Source organism: Brassica rapa, chromosome A09, assembly GCF_000309985.2.
Source record: "Brassica rapa cultivar Chiifu-401-42 chromosome A09, CAAS_Brap_v3.01, whole genome shotgun sequence".
Lineage (NCBI taxonomy): Eukaryota > Viridiplantae > Streptophyta > Magnoliopsida > Brassicales > Brassicaceae > Brassica > Brassica rapa.
In genome coordinates this window covers 2,991,344-3,004,899 of record NC_024803.2, presented here as the reverse complement: position 1 = coordinate 3,004,899, position 13,556 = coordinate 2,991,344, and the positions used below count along the sequence as shown (strand labels likewise).

At 36.6% G+C, this 13,556-nt stretch overlaps 3 protein-coding genes and 1 non-coding gene across 9 annotated transcripts; 1 reads left to right on the top strand and 3 right to left on the bottom strand.

Annotated features, from left to right (window-relative positions):
- Window positions 1–3,037: 3,037 nt before the first annotated feature.
- Window positions 3,038–5,440, bottom strand: LOC103837198 (branched-chain-amino-acid aminotransferase-like protein 2). Of its 6 annotated transcripts, XM_033280181.1 has the most exons (9): window positions 5,358–5,440; window positions 5,226–5,280; window positions 5,046–5,132; window positions 4,918–4,969; window positions 4,420–4,823; window positions 4,275–4,346; window positions 4,087–4,167; window positions 3,966–4,001; window positions 3,038–3,674 (listed from the first exon to the last, which is right to left on the bottom strand). In XM_033280181.1, the coding sequence occupies exons 5-9, from the start codon at window positions 4,510–4,512 to the stop codon at window positions 3,546–3,548; spliced, it is 411 nt and encodes a 136-aa protein (XP_033136072.1). In that variant the 5' UTR covers window positions 4,513–4,823; window positions 4,918–4,969; window positions 5,046–5,132; window positions 5,226–5,280; window positions 5,358–5,440; the 3' UTR covers window positions 3,038–3,545. The 6 variants fall into 6 exon arrangements, with proteins under 6 accessions (XP_033136072.1, XP_033136071.1, XP_033136069.1 ...); XM_033280180.1 differs by having other exon boundaries at window positions 5,046–5,408; XM_033280178.1 differs by having other exon boundaries at window positions 4,420–5,280; window positions 5,358–5,436.
- On the bottom strand, window positions 4,732–5,715 carry LOC117128381 (branched-chain-amino-acid aminotransferase-like protein 2). The gene is made up of 6 exons (XM_033280617.1): window positions 5,548–5,715; window positions 5,358–5,458; window positions 5,226–5,280; window positions 5,046–5,132; window positions 4,918–4,969; window positions 4,732–4,823 (listed from the first exon to the last, which is right to left on the bottom strand). Exons 1-6 carry the CDS (start codon window positions 5,713–5,715, stop codon window positions 4,732–4,734), a joined length of 555 nt encoding a protein of 184 aa, XP_033136508.1.
- LOC117128224 lies at window positions 5,693–13,530 on the top strand. The gene has a single exon (XM_033280176.1). The coding sequence runs from the start codon at window positions 7,225–7,227 to the stop codon at window positions 12,883–12,885; it is 5,661 nt and encodes a 1,886-aa protein (XP_033136067.1). The 5' UTR covers window positions 5,693–7,224; the 3' UTR covers window positions 12,886–13,530.
- Window positions 7,822–7,928, bottom strand: LOC117128818. Its single transcript, XR_004452209.1, has one exon. It is a non-coding gene; the product is annotated as a small nucleolar RNA R71 (small nucleolar RNA).
- Window positions 13,531–13,556: the final 26 nt, after the last annotated feature.

Below are 13,556 nucleotides of genomic sequence, written 5' to 3'. Positions count from 1 at the left end.
ATGAAAAGCAATTCAATTCCCATTAATAAGTTTGGCTTTTGGAAGTTGCGGGTTTTCCAACAATGAATCCACCTAACAAAAAGTTCGTTGTTATAAAAAATCTCCTTCAAGGTCATTAAAGGTTTTTGGGACGGCAAGAATTGATGGTGGAACCATTTTTTTGCTCGAGTGCTTTGAAGTTTTCCTTGATTGTGTGAGGTTGATGTTGATGGGATAATCAGTTTTATAGGAACTTTCTTGATGTAAAACTACACATTTTTTTTGTTTAATGTGGTATTTCTATTTTTATATAATTTACTACCATTTTAAGATAGATGTACATTTTAAGATAGATGTTTAAATCTTAATGTACTTTTTCAGTTTTTAAAATGTTTATTTCCATTTCTTATATTTTTACTTACGTAATATCTATATTTTATATTTTAAAATAGATATTTAAATATTAATGTACTTTTTCCATTTTTTTAATTGTGTATTTACTTATATTATATATTTTACATTTTAAGATAGATGTTTAATGTTTCATGAACTTTTTCCATTTTCTTAAAAAATTGTGTATTTACTTATTATTATATATATAATTCATATATTATATATTTACATTATTTACTTATTATTTATTTTCCTGTATATGTATTTCTATTTCCTGTACTTTTTATTTACTTAATATCTCTATTTTACATTTTAAGATAGATGTTTAAATGTTAATTTACGTTTTCTATTTTTTTTTAAATTGTATATTTCTATTTGTTATACTTTCTATTTACGTAATATCTATATTTTAAATTTTAAGATGTATTTTTAAATCTTAATGTAATTTTCCATTTTTTAAATTGGGTATTTACCTATATTATATATTTACTTATTAATTATTTTTATTTATATTGTGTATTTCTATTTCTTACACTTTTTATTTACTAATAATTTTATATTTTAAGATAGATTTACATTTTAAGATAGATGTTTAAATACTAATGTACTTTTTTCCATTTTTTTAAATTGTGTATTTCCTTTTATTATACTTTCTATTTGCGTAATATCTATATTTTAAATTTTAAGATAGATGTTTAAATCTTAATATATTTTTTTCATTGTTTTTAAGTTGTGTATTTCTCTTTCTTATACTTTCTATTTACTTAATATCTATATTTTACATTTTTAAGATAGGTGTTTAATATTTAATGTATTCTTTCCATTTTTTTAAAATTGTGCATTTACTTATTATTGTAATATAATTAGTATATTTATATATTTATAATATATACTTATTATTTATTTTTCTATATATTGAGTATTTCTCTTTCTTATACTTTATATTTAGTTAATATCTATATTTTATATTTTAAGATAGATGTTTAAGTTTTAATGTATTTTTCCATTTTTAATGTACAACGACAATGTTTAATAGAAGAATTTGGACAAATAGTCAAATAGTTATATTTATCTTTTTTTTTCTTTTTTTATAAAATGGTAATGTTACATTATGGAGATAAACCGTTTTTTTAGTGAAAAATAGTAATCTTACACATGTTTAATGTAGATTTCCATTTTTTTATGTTGTATGTTTACATATTATTGTTATTTTTAAATGTAAAATGGTAATCTTACATATGTTTAGTGTAGTATTTCCATTTTTTATGTTGTATGTTTACATATTATTTATCATTTTCAAAATTATATATAATGTTTTTTTACAAAATAGTAATGTTACATTATGGAGATAAGCCGTCTTTTTTTTAGTGAAAAATTGTAATCTTACATATGGCTAATGTAGTTTTTCCATTTTTTATGTTGTATGTTTGCATATTATTTTTAAAAATAAAAATGTAAAATGGTAATCTTACAATATAAAAATGTAAAATGTAAAATAGTTATATTTATGTTTTTTTTTCTTTTTTTTATAAAATGGTAATGTTACATTATGGAGATAAACCGTTTTTTTAGTGAAAAATAGTAATCTTACATATGTTTAATGTAGATTTCCATTTTTTTATGTTGTATGTTTACATATTATTGTTATTTTTAAATGTAAAATGGTAATCTTACATATGTTTAGTGTAGTATTTCCATTTTTTATGTTATATGTTTACATATTATTTATCATTTTCAAAATTATATATAATGTTTTTTTACAAAATAGTAATGTTACATTATGGAGATAAGCCGTCTTTTTTTTAGTGAAAAATTGTAATCTTACATATGGTTAATGTAGTTTTTCCATTTTTTATGTTGTATGTTTGCATATTATTTTTAAAAATAAAAATGTAAAATGGTAATCTTACATATGTTTAATGTAGTATTTCTATTTTTTATGTTGTATGTTTACATATATTTATTATTTTCGAAATTATATATAATGTTTTTTGTTTTTTTATAAAACGGTAATGTTACATTATGGAGATAAGCCGTTTTTTTTAAGTGAAAGATGGTAATCTTACATATGTTTAATGTAGTGTTTCCATTTTTTATGTTGTATGTTTAGATATTATTTATAATTTTTGAAAATTAGTAAAACTATATTTTATGCCACGTGTCATTTTTTGGAAGTAGTTTTTTTTTGCTGACGTGGACGCTCTATGGAGCCTCAAAAGGTCCCTTTTATTAGTATAGATATAATGTTTTTTTACAAAATAGTAATGTTACATTATGGAGATAAGCCGTCTTTTTTTTAGTGAAAAATTGTAATCTTACATATGGTTAATGTAGTTTTTCCATTTTTTATGTTGTATGTTTGCATATTATTTTTAAAAATAAAAATGTAAAATGGTAATCTTACATATGTTTAATGTAGTATTTCTATTTTATGTTGTATGTTTACATATATTTATTATTTTCAAAATTATATATAATGTTTTTTGTTTTTTTATAAAACGGTAATGTTACATTATGGAGATAAGCCGTTTTTTTTAAGTGAAAAATTGTAATCTTACATATGTTTAATGTAGTTTTTCCATTTTTTATGTTGTATGTTTAGATATTATTTATAATTTTTGAAAATTAGTAAAACTATATTTTATGCCACGTGTCATTTTTCGGAAGTAGTTTTTTTTTGCTGATGTGGACGCTCTATGGAGCCTCAAAAGGTCCATTTTATTAGTAGAGATATCAACTTTTCTTTCTAACTTGTATTTTTTAAAAAAATATTTCAATAGCTGAGGTACTCTCTCAGAAATTGTCACTGGACGTGGGCCAACGAACACTTTTAGAACTGTATCTAGTAAACTATTTGAATTTGGTAGTTAACAATATCTTAACACTTAAATAATATCGTTAAATGACGGCTATGGCAAAAGAAAAGAAACGATCAAATTTTGAACTTTCCAGTTGCCATACAAGAAGAAGAAGGGAAGACCATCAATTTTAAACATGATAATGAAATAGGCGAGGAGGACGAAACACACTTGACTTGCACGCGACCAACTTTATTACATTGGCCCAAACCATCATGTGCTAAAAACATCATGCACTTATTATTATCAAAGTGAAAACGACGCAACGTCTTTTATGGACTTGCGTAAACACACCCATAGTTCTTTCAACATGGTTCAAAGTTTTTGGTAAGTAGGTATCGGGACACCCGAATCATCGGTCAGTTTCTTGTAAGCACTTTGCAGTTTTCTTGTAACCGGTCCTACTTCTCCTTCACCGATCACACGACCATCAATTTTCACAACCTGAAAGCAATGAACTCCGATTAGTATAAGCGTCACGTAACAAACTAAAACAATTATAAAGCTTTTTATATTTATCGTCAAATCCGGTTCTTGTTTTAATGGGAAAAGTGGACTCACAATGATTATTGCTCACTAAACCACTAGATTAAAAGTAATTTCTCTGCTTTAATATTTATTAAAATAGCGGCCTGAAGCCCATGCTTTCTATGCTTATGCTTTGAGCCAGAGCCGGCATTGTTTAAACAATGCCGGCCCAAAGATTATGTAGTAGAGTAGAGATTGTGTGTTTACCGGGCTGAGTTCTCCCATAGTTCCTGTAGTCCAAACCTGAAAAAAAAAATTGATATGGTTGAAAATAGATAATTATTGATCATACAACATTCTTAATCCAAGGGAAAGAACAATAGGAAACCTCATCACTTGTATGAAATTCCGACAAGCTGATGTTTCGTTCTTCCAGGATGAAGTTCTCTTTCACCACCAGTTCCATGACCTAGACATTGATGAGATGATTAGTTTGGTTATGTCATAGTCATTAATAAGTCATAGAGATATGTTAGAAAAAATAATGTAAAATCTTCATCTCTCTTAGACTCTTACAGTAGCTCGGGTAATCCCTGGGAGACAGTAATCTACATGGGGAGTGAGAACTACGCCATTCTTCACCATGAACTGCATTAAACACATCTCATTAGGTCTTTTTAGAGAGTAAAAATGTTCAATCCGAGCCTCTTGAAGATCTTACAAGGTTGGTTGCATTGGTTTCAGACACAAAGCCATCCTTGTCAAGCATGATTGCATCATCGACATTAGCGTTGTTGCTTTCAACCTGTGTCATTATCACATAGAAAGAATCTAAAAACTATGTCTTACCAACACATGATCACATGATTCTGTGGCAAATGACTGAACCTTTGCGAGTATGTTATTGAGGAGATTGTTGTGATGAATCTTGGAATCTAAATTCTGCAAAAAAAAAACAACGATGGTAAACAACACTTTTGAGTAGATGTGTCTCTCAGCTAAACATATATGAAATCATGAAACTTTAATGGGACTATACGGTGGGAGAGTTGCGACGTGTAGTTGCAGTCACCAGCACAATTCCATTATCGTTGTCATATACTGGAGGCTTCCATTCAGCAAGGACTATTCATTATTTCGTCAAAAAATAATTATCAAAAACCATATTCCATAGACTAAATAGTTTAATGGTTGCAAGAGACAAATAAAGAACTACTACCGATCAATGTGCATCCATAACGGTTAAACGCAGGGCTCATTCCAGAAGTGACCTTAACAAATCCATAGCTTGTTTGAGTTTAATATTTACTTTGAAATTGTTAAAAGGTGTAACTAATAGTCTCATACCTTTTTGCCTCGGGTTAGAGACAGTCTTATATGTGTATTGTCAAACATCCCATTGGTTATGAGAGTTTTGAAGATGGCTGCTTTTACCTATGCATTTTCCATTGTGATAACTGATAACTATCATTCAAAACCCAAGAATCCAAACTATGACAATGGTATGATCTTCATCAAAATGTTTACCTCCTCGCGGGTTGGGACATTATTGAAAGCTAGAGCCTTTGCTGAATCAAACAACCTAAAAGCAATACTTTTACATATTTATAAAGAACATTTGGAAGAAGTGCTAGGGTTTTACTCTTGCTTGCTTCTTACCGATCTAGATGTTCTTCAAGCTTGAATACTTTGCCTTTGTAGATTCTAAGACCTTCCCATACAGAGTCACCGCCTTGCACCACGGAGTCAAAAACGGAAACCTTAAACAAGAATATAAGAATATATTAACATCAGTTTTTTTTAAATCGGATACATAAACAAAGTAAACATGTATATAAAGTTTAAGCACCTTGGCCATCTCACGTGGCAAAATCTCATCACCAACCCAAGCAAAAAGTTTAGCATTTTCAGGAACTGGAAGACTGGGAGGAGCTAACGGGCTGGCCAAGAGAGATGACTTGCCCTTCACGTGACGCCTGAGAGTGTTGTATAGTGGTAAACAATTGATATCTTGCATAATTACATTGTTTTAACCCTCTATTTCTTGCATGTTTTGATCATCTAGATTAGGAATCATGCATTTTAGTCTCTTTTTGCACTGCATAAGTCTCTATCAGGTTTTGGAGTTTCCATTGGAGATATTAGAGGTACTTGGAAGCATTTGGGATCAAAAAGGGAGTGGAAAATGCTGTTTAGGCGAGCAAAGCACCAGAGCGGGGTACGGGAGCGACGTGCGACACCCGCTCCAGAAGAATCGAAGGCTGGCGCGACGTCTTGCACCGAGGTGATACACCCGCTCCAAGCCCAACTTCTTGTCGACGACTTTCATTATGCGGAGCGACCTATGGCAGCGACGTCACTCACCCGCGGCGGATGCAGAGCGACCTCTGGAGCGACGTCATCAACCCGCGCGCGTTTTGGAGAGGTGAAGCATGTGTTTCGGAGCGACCTATGGGAGCGACCTAGTGCACCCGCGCCGCGTTTTATCTTATGTCGAAAACTTATGTTTTATTTGGGCTTTTGAAGTGATTAATTAAGCCCATTAGGTTTTAGAAGTCACATAAATACTCTCTAAACCTAATTGTAGGATCTTATCTTGTTTTCTATCTAATCACAAAAGAACTTTTAGGTGAAAGATCCTATCTTGATCATTTTTCTCTTGTGATTGCTTGATTATCTTGATCACTAATCATGATTAGCACCAAATCATCTTTGATTCTTGGGCTCATCATGGAAAGTAGTGAGTAGTCATCTTTGGATTCATGGGTTAGGGAGATTAAGGGTGATTAAGCTAGATCTAAGGTGTTTAGGTGTAGATCAATCTTATTCCTTGCTAGTAGAGGGCTTTTAATGCAACTTTAGAGTTGGCCTCTCTAAAGTTGAGCTCTAGGCATTTCATACCCGGAAGGTGTTTGATGAAATGCCTGAACCAACTCTCCTAAGCTTTTAACATCCTTTACCAAAGGGATTTGTTGTTAAAGGTGTTAAGATGGCTAGTAGACTTGTGATTAATGATTACCTAGATAACATTCAACCAAAGGGATTTGATGCTTGAGTTATCTAGGTAAATGAGCATTCATCTAGGGATAGAGTTTGTTTAGGATTGTGTCTAGGTCTAAGGTAGATATAGATTGGTTCAAAGTTGACACCTTTAGGTTGAATCTTGATCACCCAAGATCGATTCCCATAGCCCATGAGTTCTCCCTTCTTATAAGAAAGAAAGCTTTGTCCTTTATTGCATTTTAGGTAGTAATCTAGTTTAAAAACATCTCAAAAACTGGTAGCACTTAGATTAAGCATGGTCTTGCATTCCCTTTGCTTTAGAATCACTTAGAACTGGTTTGACATCCTTTATACTACAACATTTGATTAGGAGCCTTGAAACTCCTATCATCAAATTGGCGCCGTTGCCAAATTCTAAGTTGATTGTGACATTGGGATTTAGTCATTTGCTTGAGACTAAGTCAATTTTTATTTAATTGTGTTATTGCTTCTCTTTGTCCTTCTCCCTTTGCATTTCAGGTGTATGAACACAAGGAGCAGAGGTCCAACAAACCTAGTTCCAAGAGTTGAAGACATTAGAGCACTTGAGAGGGAGATAGCAAGACAAAGAAGAGAAGTAGAGCAACAGGCTCACTTGCAAAGGTTGGAGCTTGATATGGAGAATCTGCCTCAAGATGGTGAAGTCCAAGGAGGCAATGGTCCAAGAGTTGATCCTTTTAGACCACAGCGCCAGCCACAACATCCACAGCGCCAAGCTCGTGCCATTGGAGCCTATGATCAACCTCACATTCATGGTCATAGGTTGGGAATCAGAGCACCAGCTGTGGAGAACAACAACTTCGAGATCAAGTCAGGGCTGCTCAACACTATAGAGAACAACAAGTATCATGGTCTAGCTGCTGAGGACCCTTTTGATCACTTGTACAAGTTTGATCAGTACTGTGGCTTGTCCAAGACTAATGGTGTTTCAGAAGATGCTTTCAAGCTGAAGCTATTTCCTTTCTCTTTGGGAGACAAAGCACACCAATGGGAGAAGACTCTTCCAAGTGACACAGTCACTACTTGGGAAGATTGCAAGAGAGCTTTCCTAGAAAAGTTCTTCTCTACTTCAAGGACAGCTAAGATCAGAAACGAAATCTCCGGGTTTCAACAAAAAGGTCTAGAGAGCTTCAGTGAAGCATGGGAGAGGTTCAAGGGCTATTGGTCTCAATGTCCCCATCATGGTTTCAGCAAGGAGAGTTTGCTAAGCACTTTCTATAGAGGAGCTTTACCACAGTGCAGAAACAGGCTTGATACTGCAAGCAATGGTTTCTTCTTGGGGAGGACTGAAGAAGAAGCAGAGGAACTGGTGGAGAACATGGCTAAGAGCGACTCCGTCTATAGCGAGGAGCATGATAGGGTCAACAGAAATGATGATCACCAGACAAAGAAAGAGATCAAGTCCTTGCAGGAGAAGATGGACTTGCTTCTTTCTAACCAAGCTAAACAAGAGCAGGTCAACTTTGTGGGTGGTCCTATTCAAGAGATTCCTCCTAAGATTAATGAGGTTGATGGTTTGGAAGGACAAGAAGAGCTGTGCTTCATCAATAACAATGGTTCTTGGTACAGGAAGGAGCCTAACTTTCAGTACAACAACTACCAACAAAAGTCCTACTCAAACAACCAGCAAGGAGGATACCAGCAGAGGCAAAACACTCACCAAGGGAACTATCAGCCTAGGCAAAACACCCCTCCTGGTTTCAATAATACCAACAATCAGTCTACTCAAGCTCAAGGAAGTTCTTCACAAGCTCCAACTTCAGATACAAGTGTGGATGCAATGTTCAAGAAACTTTTGGATTTTCAGGCCAAGAATGAGAAGACAATGGGTTATGAGTTCACGAAAATTCACTCCAAGATCGATGGAAGCTACAATGAGCTCAACAACAAGATCCGACATTTGGAGAATCAGTTTGCTTCCATGAACTCTCAGCCAAGTCGCCAACAAGGGGCATTACCTGGAAAGCCAGAGCAAAATCCCAAGGAAACAATGAAAGCCATCACCCTTAGGAGTGGAAAACAGCTACCACCAAGAACTCTCATTAGGGATAATGAGAAGCAAGATGGGGAGGTAGTCATCAATGTGGATGATGATGTGGTTATTATGGATGAGAAAACCAATGAGGAGATCTTGGAGAAAATAGTTGAAGCAAAAGGAAAGGGTAAAATTGGAGAAGAAAAGAAGGGGGAGAACAAGAATGAAGCTGCAACTTCATCAAAAGGAGCTCTATTCAATCCTCCTCCCTATGAACCAAAACTTCCTTTTCCCGGTAGATTCAAGAGACAGCTTTTGGAGCAATACAAAGCCTTATTTGAGAAGCAAATGAGTGAAGTTCAGATTACTATGCCCATAATTGATGCCTTCATGCTAGTGCCTCAATACAGCAAGTTCCTCAAAGATGCTGTAACTAAGAAGAAGAAGGAGATGGAAGGCATGGTGGTTCTTACTCATGAGTGTAGCGCTATTATCCAAAGGCTAACCATCCCTAAGAAGCTTGAAGATCCAGGAAGCTTCACTTTACCTTGTGCCATTGGGCAATTTGCTTTTGAGAGGTGTCTATGCGATTTGGGAGCAAGTGTGAGCCTTATGCCTCTCTCCATTGCTAAAAGGCTTGGCTTTACACAATACAAGAAATGTAGACTCTCTCTTGTGCTAGCTGATCGCTCAGTGAAGATTCCCATTGGTATCCTAGAAGATCTCCCTGTTATGGTTGGAAATTGTGAGATTCCTACAGACTTTGTGGTGTTGGAGATGGATGAAGAACCAACAGATCCTTTGATATTGGGGAGACCTTTCTTGGCTACAGCAGGAGCAGTTGTGAATGTTAAGGAAGGGAAGATTGATCTTCACCTTGGAAAGGGAAACATTCTTCACTTTGACATCAAGGAGGTGATGAAGAAGCCTATTACACAAAGCCAAGCATTCTACATTGAGGAGATGGAGGTTTTAGCTGATGAACTTCTAGAGGAGTTGGCACTTGAAGACTCTCTACAACATGCCTTAACAATTGAGAGAGAGGTCCAAATGGTCGAGAACAAGGAAAGTGATGCTTATGTGAAGATGCTGGACTCTCACACGGAGATTAGTGATGAAGAACAGAATGAGGAGCTTTCATATGAGGATCATCATGCTTTCTCAGCTACTCAACAAGAGAACCTCCAAGAGGATGATTGGAGTGAACTCAAAGCACCAAAAGTGGAGCTTAAACCTCTTCCCCATGGTGTAAGGTATGCTTTCCTTGGCCCTAATGAAACTTACCCTGTCATAGTGAGTAGTGAGCTTAGTGAAGATGAATTGTCTAAACTTTTGAATGAACTTAGAAAGTATAGAAAGGCAATAGGCTACTCACTAGATGATATTAAAGGGTTATCACCTTCTTTATGCATGCATAGGATACATCTAGAGGATGAATCTATGACTTCTATAGAACATCAAAGAAGGTTGAACCCCAACTTGAAGGATGTTGTAAAGAAAGAGATTCTAAAACTCTTAGATGCAGGAGTCATCTATCCTATTTCGGATAGCAAATGGGTGTCTCCTGTGCATGTTGTTCCAAAGAAAGGAGGAATGACTGTGGTTAAAAATGATAAGGATGAACTAATACCAACAAGAACAATAACAGGACATAGGATGTGCATAGATTATCGAAAACTTAACAAAGCATCTAGAAAGGATCATTTTCCATTGCCATTCATTGATCAAATGCTTGAGAGACTTGCAAATCATCCCTATTATTGTTTTCTTGATGGATATTCAGGGTTCTTCCAAATCCCCATACATCCAAATGATCAAGAGAAAACGACTTTCACATGCCCCTATGGTACCTTTGCTTATCGAAGGATGCCATTTGGGCTATGTAATGCTCCAGCCACTTTCCAAAGATGCATGATGTCTATTTTCTCTGATCTTATAGAGGATGTTGTGGAGGTGTTTATGGATGATTTCTCTGTCTACGGATCTTCGTTTTCTGCTTGTTTGTCAAATCTTAGCAGGGTCCTCAAGAGATGTGAAGAGACCAACCTTGTGCTGAATTGGGAGAAGTGTCACTTCATGGTAAAGGAAGGGATTGTGCTTGGACACAAGATCTCAGAGAGGGGGATTGAGGTAGACAAGGCCAAGATTGAAGTCATGGTTGGGTTAGCTGCACCAAAAACGGTTAAAGACATTAGAAGCTTCCTCGGTCATGCCGGATTCTATAGAAGGTTCATCCAAGACTTCTCGATGATAGCAAGGCCAATGACTAAGCTTTTATGCAAGGAGGCTGCATTCGTTTTTGATTGGGAATGTCTACAAGCCTTCAAGATGTTGAAGGAGAAGCTGGTTAGTGCCCCCATTGTGCAGCCACCAGATTGGGATCTCCCCTTTGAGATCATGTGTGATGCTAGTGATTATGCTGTGGGAGCCGTTCTTGGTCAAAAGAAGGACAAGAAGACTCATGTGATCTACTATACAAGTAAAACTCTTGATGAAGCCCAAATGAAGTATGCTACAACTGAGAAGGAGTTGCTAGCCATTGTCTATGCCTTTGAGAAGTTCAGAAGCTACTTAGTTGGGTCAAAGGTCATAGTCTACACTGATCATGCTGCATTGAGACACCTCATGGCCAAGAAGGATGCTAAACCAAGACTGTTGAGGTGGATCTTGCTGCTACAAGAGTTTGACCTTGAAATTAGAGACAAGCCAGGAGTTGAGAATGGTGTAGCTGATCACTTGTCTAGACTAAAGATTGAGAGTGGGATCCCTATTGATGAAGGGCTTCCAGAAGAGCAAATCATGGCAATTGGAGCAGTGGTAGCAGTTTGTGAAACTGGAAAGAAGCTTGAAGAGGTGAAGGCAACTGAAGAGAAGGGGCCTTGGTATGCTGATTTGGTGAACTACTTAGCCTGTGGAAGAGAGCCACTCGATCTTGAAGGATATGCCAAGAAGAAGTTCTACAAAGATGTGAAGAGATACTATTGGGATGAACCTTACCTCTACATCCTTTGTAGGGATCAACTCTATAGAAGAGCAGTAGCTGATGAAGAAGTTGAAGGGATCCTCACACACTGTCATGGATCATCTTATGGAGGGCACTTTGCCACTTTCAAGACTGTCTCAAAGGTGTTACAAGCTGGGTTTTGGTGGCCTCATATGTTCAAAGACACTCAAGACTTTGTCTCTAGGTGTGATTCATGCCAAAGGAGAGGGAACATCACCAAAAGGAATGAGATGCCTCAAAACCCAATTCTAGAAGTGGAGGTGTTTGATGTGTGGGGTATTGACTTCATGGGACCATTTCCATCATCTTTTGGCAACAAATACATCCTTGTAGCTGTTGACTATGTCTCCAAGTGGGTAGAAGCTGTGGCAAGTCCCACCAATGATTCTAGAGTGGTGATAAAGATGTTCAAAAGCACCATATTTCCAAGGTTTGGAGTTCCAAGAGCTGTCATCAGTGATGGAGGCTCTCACTTCATCAACAAGCTGTTTGAAAGTCTTCTCAAGAAGAATGGTGTGAAGCATAAGGTTGCAACTCCCTACCATCCTCAGACAAGTGGTCAAGTTGAGATCTCTAACAGAGAAATCAAATCTATTCTAGAGAAGACTGTGGGGACTACAAGGAAAGATTGGTCTATCAAGCTAGATGACGCACTTTGGGCCTATAGGACTGCTTACAAGACTCCTTTAGGAACCACACCTTTCAACCTTGTGTATGGGAAGGCTTGTCATCTACCGGTTGAGCTTGAGTACAAGGCATTGTGGGCTGTTAAGTTGCTGAATTTTGATATCAAGAGTGCCAAGGAGAAGAGACTTCTCCAACTCAATGAGCTTGAGGAGATCCGACTTGATGCTTTTGAGAACTCAAGGATTTACAAGGAGAAAACCAAAGCTTTTCATGACAAGAAGATTTTGAAGAGAGAATTCAGTGCTGGAGATCAAGTGCTTCTCTACAACTCTAGACTGAAGTTGTTCCCCGGGAAGCTCAAGTCAAGGTGGTCCGGTCCTTTCAAGATCAAGGAAGTTCGGCCATATGGGGCAATCATGTTATGGAACAAGAATGGTGGAGACTTTACAGTCAATGGACAGAGGGTTAAGCTCTACATGGGAGCCACACCAGAGGAGGAAAGAACCTCGGTTCCCCTCTCTGACCCCATCCCCGCCTAGCCAAAAAGAAAGAAAGTCAAGCTAGAGACTTAAAACAAGCTCACTTGGGAGGAAGTCCCATGTCTATCCTTGTACATACTTCACTAGGACCCTAAAAAAAAAAAAAAAAAAAAAAAAAAAAAAAAAAAAAGAGAGGACTCGCGGGGTGTTGCCGCGAGGTCTAGGAGTCGTTTCGTGTCTCGATAGCTCGAGCCTGAGATGGAGCGGGGTTCGGCCGCGGGGTCTAGACGTCGCGCCCTACTCGAGTCTCGAATGATGGTTTGGCGCGGGGTGATGCAGCGGGGTCAGTAGGTCGCGCGGCATTTTGAGTTTCGGAAGATGGTTTGGCGCGGGGTGTGACCGCGGGGTCAGGAGGTCGCGCGTCATTTTGAGGAACGGACATATGTTCTGGGCGCGGGGTGCGGCCGCGAGGTACCGTCGTCGCTCCACGTCACCCAGGTATGACTTCTTAACCCGAAACCCGACAACCCGACCCATTGTATATACCAGTTTTTCTTCGCAATTGTTTTCGGTATCTCCTCCAACTTCCTAACACAGAGACTGTGTGAACTAAGTTTGGGGGAGGCATCAAGTATTTAATATGTTTTCTTTGATGATTTGAGTCTCATGCATTGCATTGTACATATATATATGCATAAAAAAAAATTAAAAATCGAAAAAACACAAAAAAA

Excerpts from the sequence above, each read along its gene's own strand:
- LOC103837198 (XM_033280181.1), bottom strand. The coding sequence starts at position 4,512 with ATGACACAGGTTGAAAGCAACAACGCTAATGTCGATGATGCAATCATG. Across the intron at positions 4,002-4,086 it reads AATTTCATACAAGTGATGAG|GTTTGGACTACAGGAACTAT; the intron begins GTTTCCTATTGT and ends TTTTTTTTTCAG. Across the intron at positions 3,675-3,965 it reads CTATGGGAGAACTCAGCCCG|GTTGTGAAAATTGATGGTCG; the intron begins GTAAACACACAA and ends CATTGCTTTCAG.
- LOC117128381 (XM_033280617.1), bottom strand. The coding sequence starts at position 5,715 with ATGCAAGATATCAATTGTTTACCACTATACAACACTCTCAGGCGTCAC. Across the intron at positions 5,281-5,357 it reads CTTGAAGAACATCTAGATCG|GTTGTTTGATTCAGCAAAGG; the intron begins GTAAGAAGCAAG and ends TATTGCTTTTAG. Across the intron at positions 4,824-4,917 it reads TTATGGATGCACATTGATCG|TCCTTGCTGAATGGAAGCCT; the intron begins GTAGTAGTTCTT and ends AATAATGAATAG.
- LOC117128224 (XM_033280176.1), top strand. The coding sequence starts at position 7,225 with ATGAACACAAGGAGCAGAGGTCCAACAAACCTAGTTCCAAGAGTTGAA.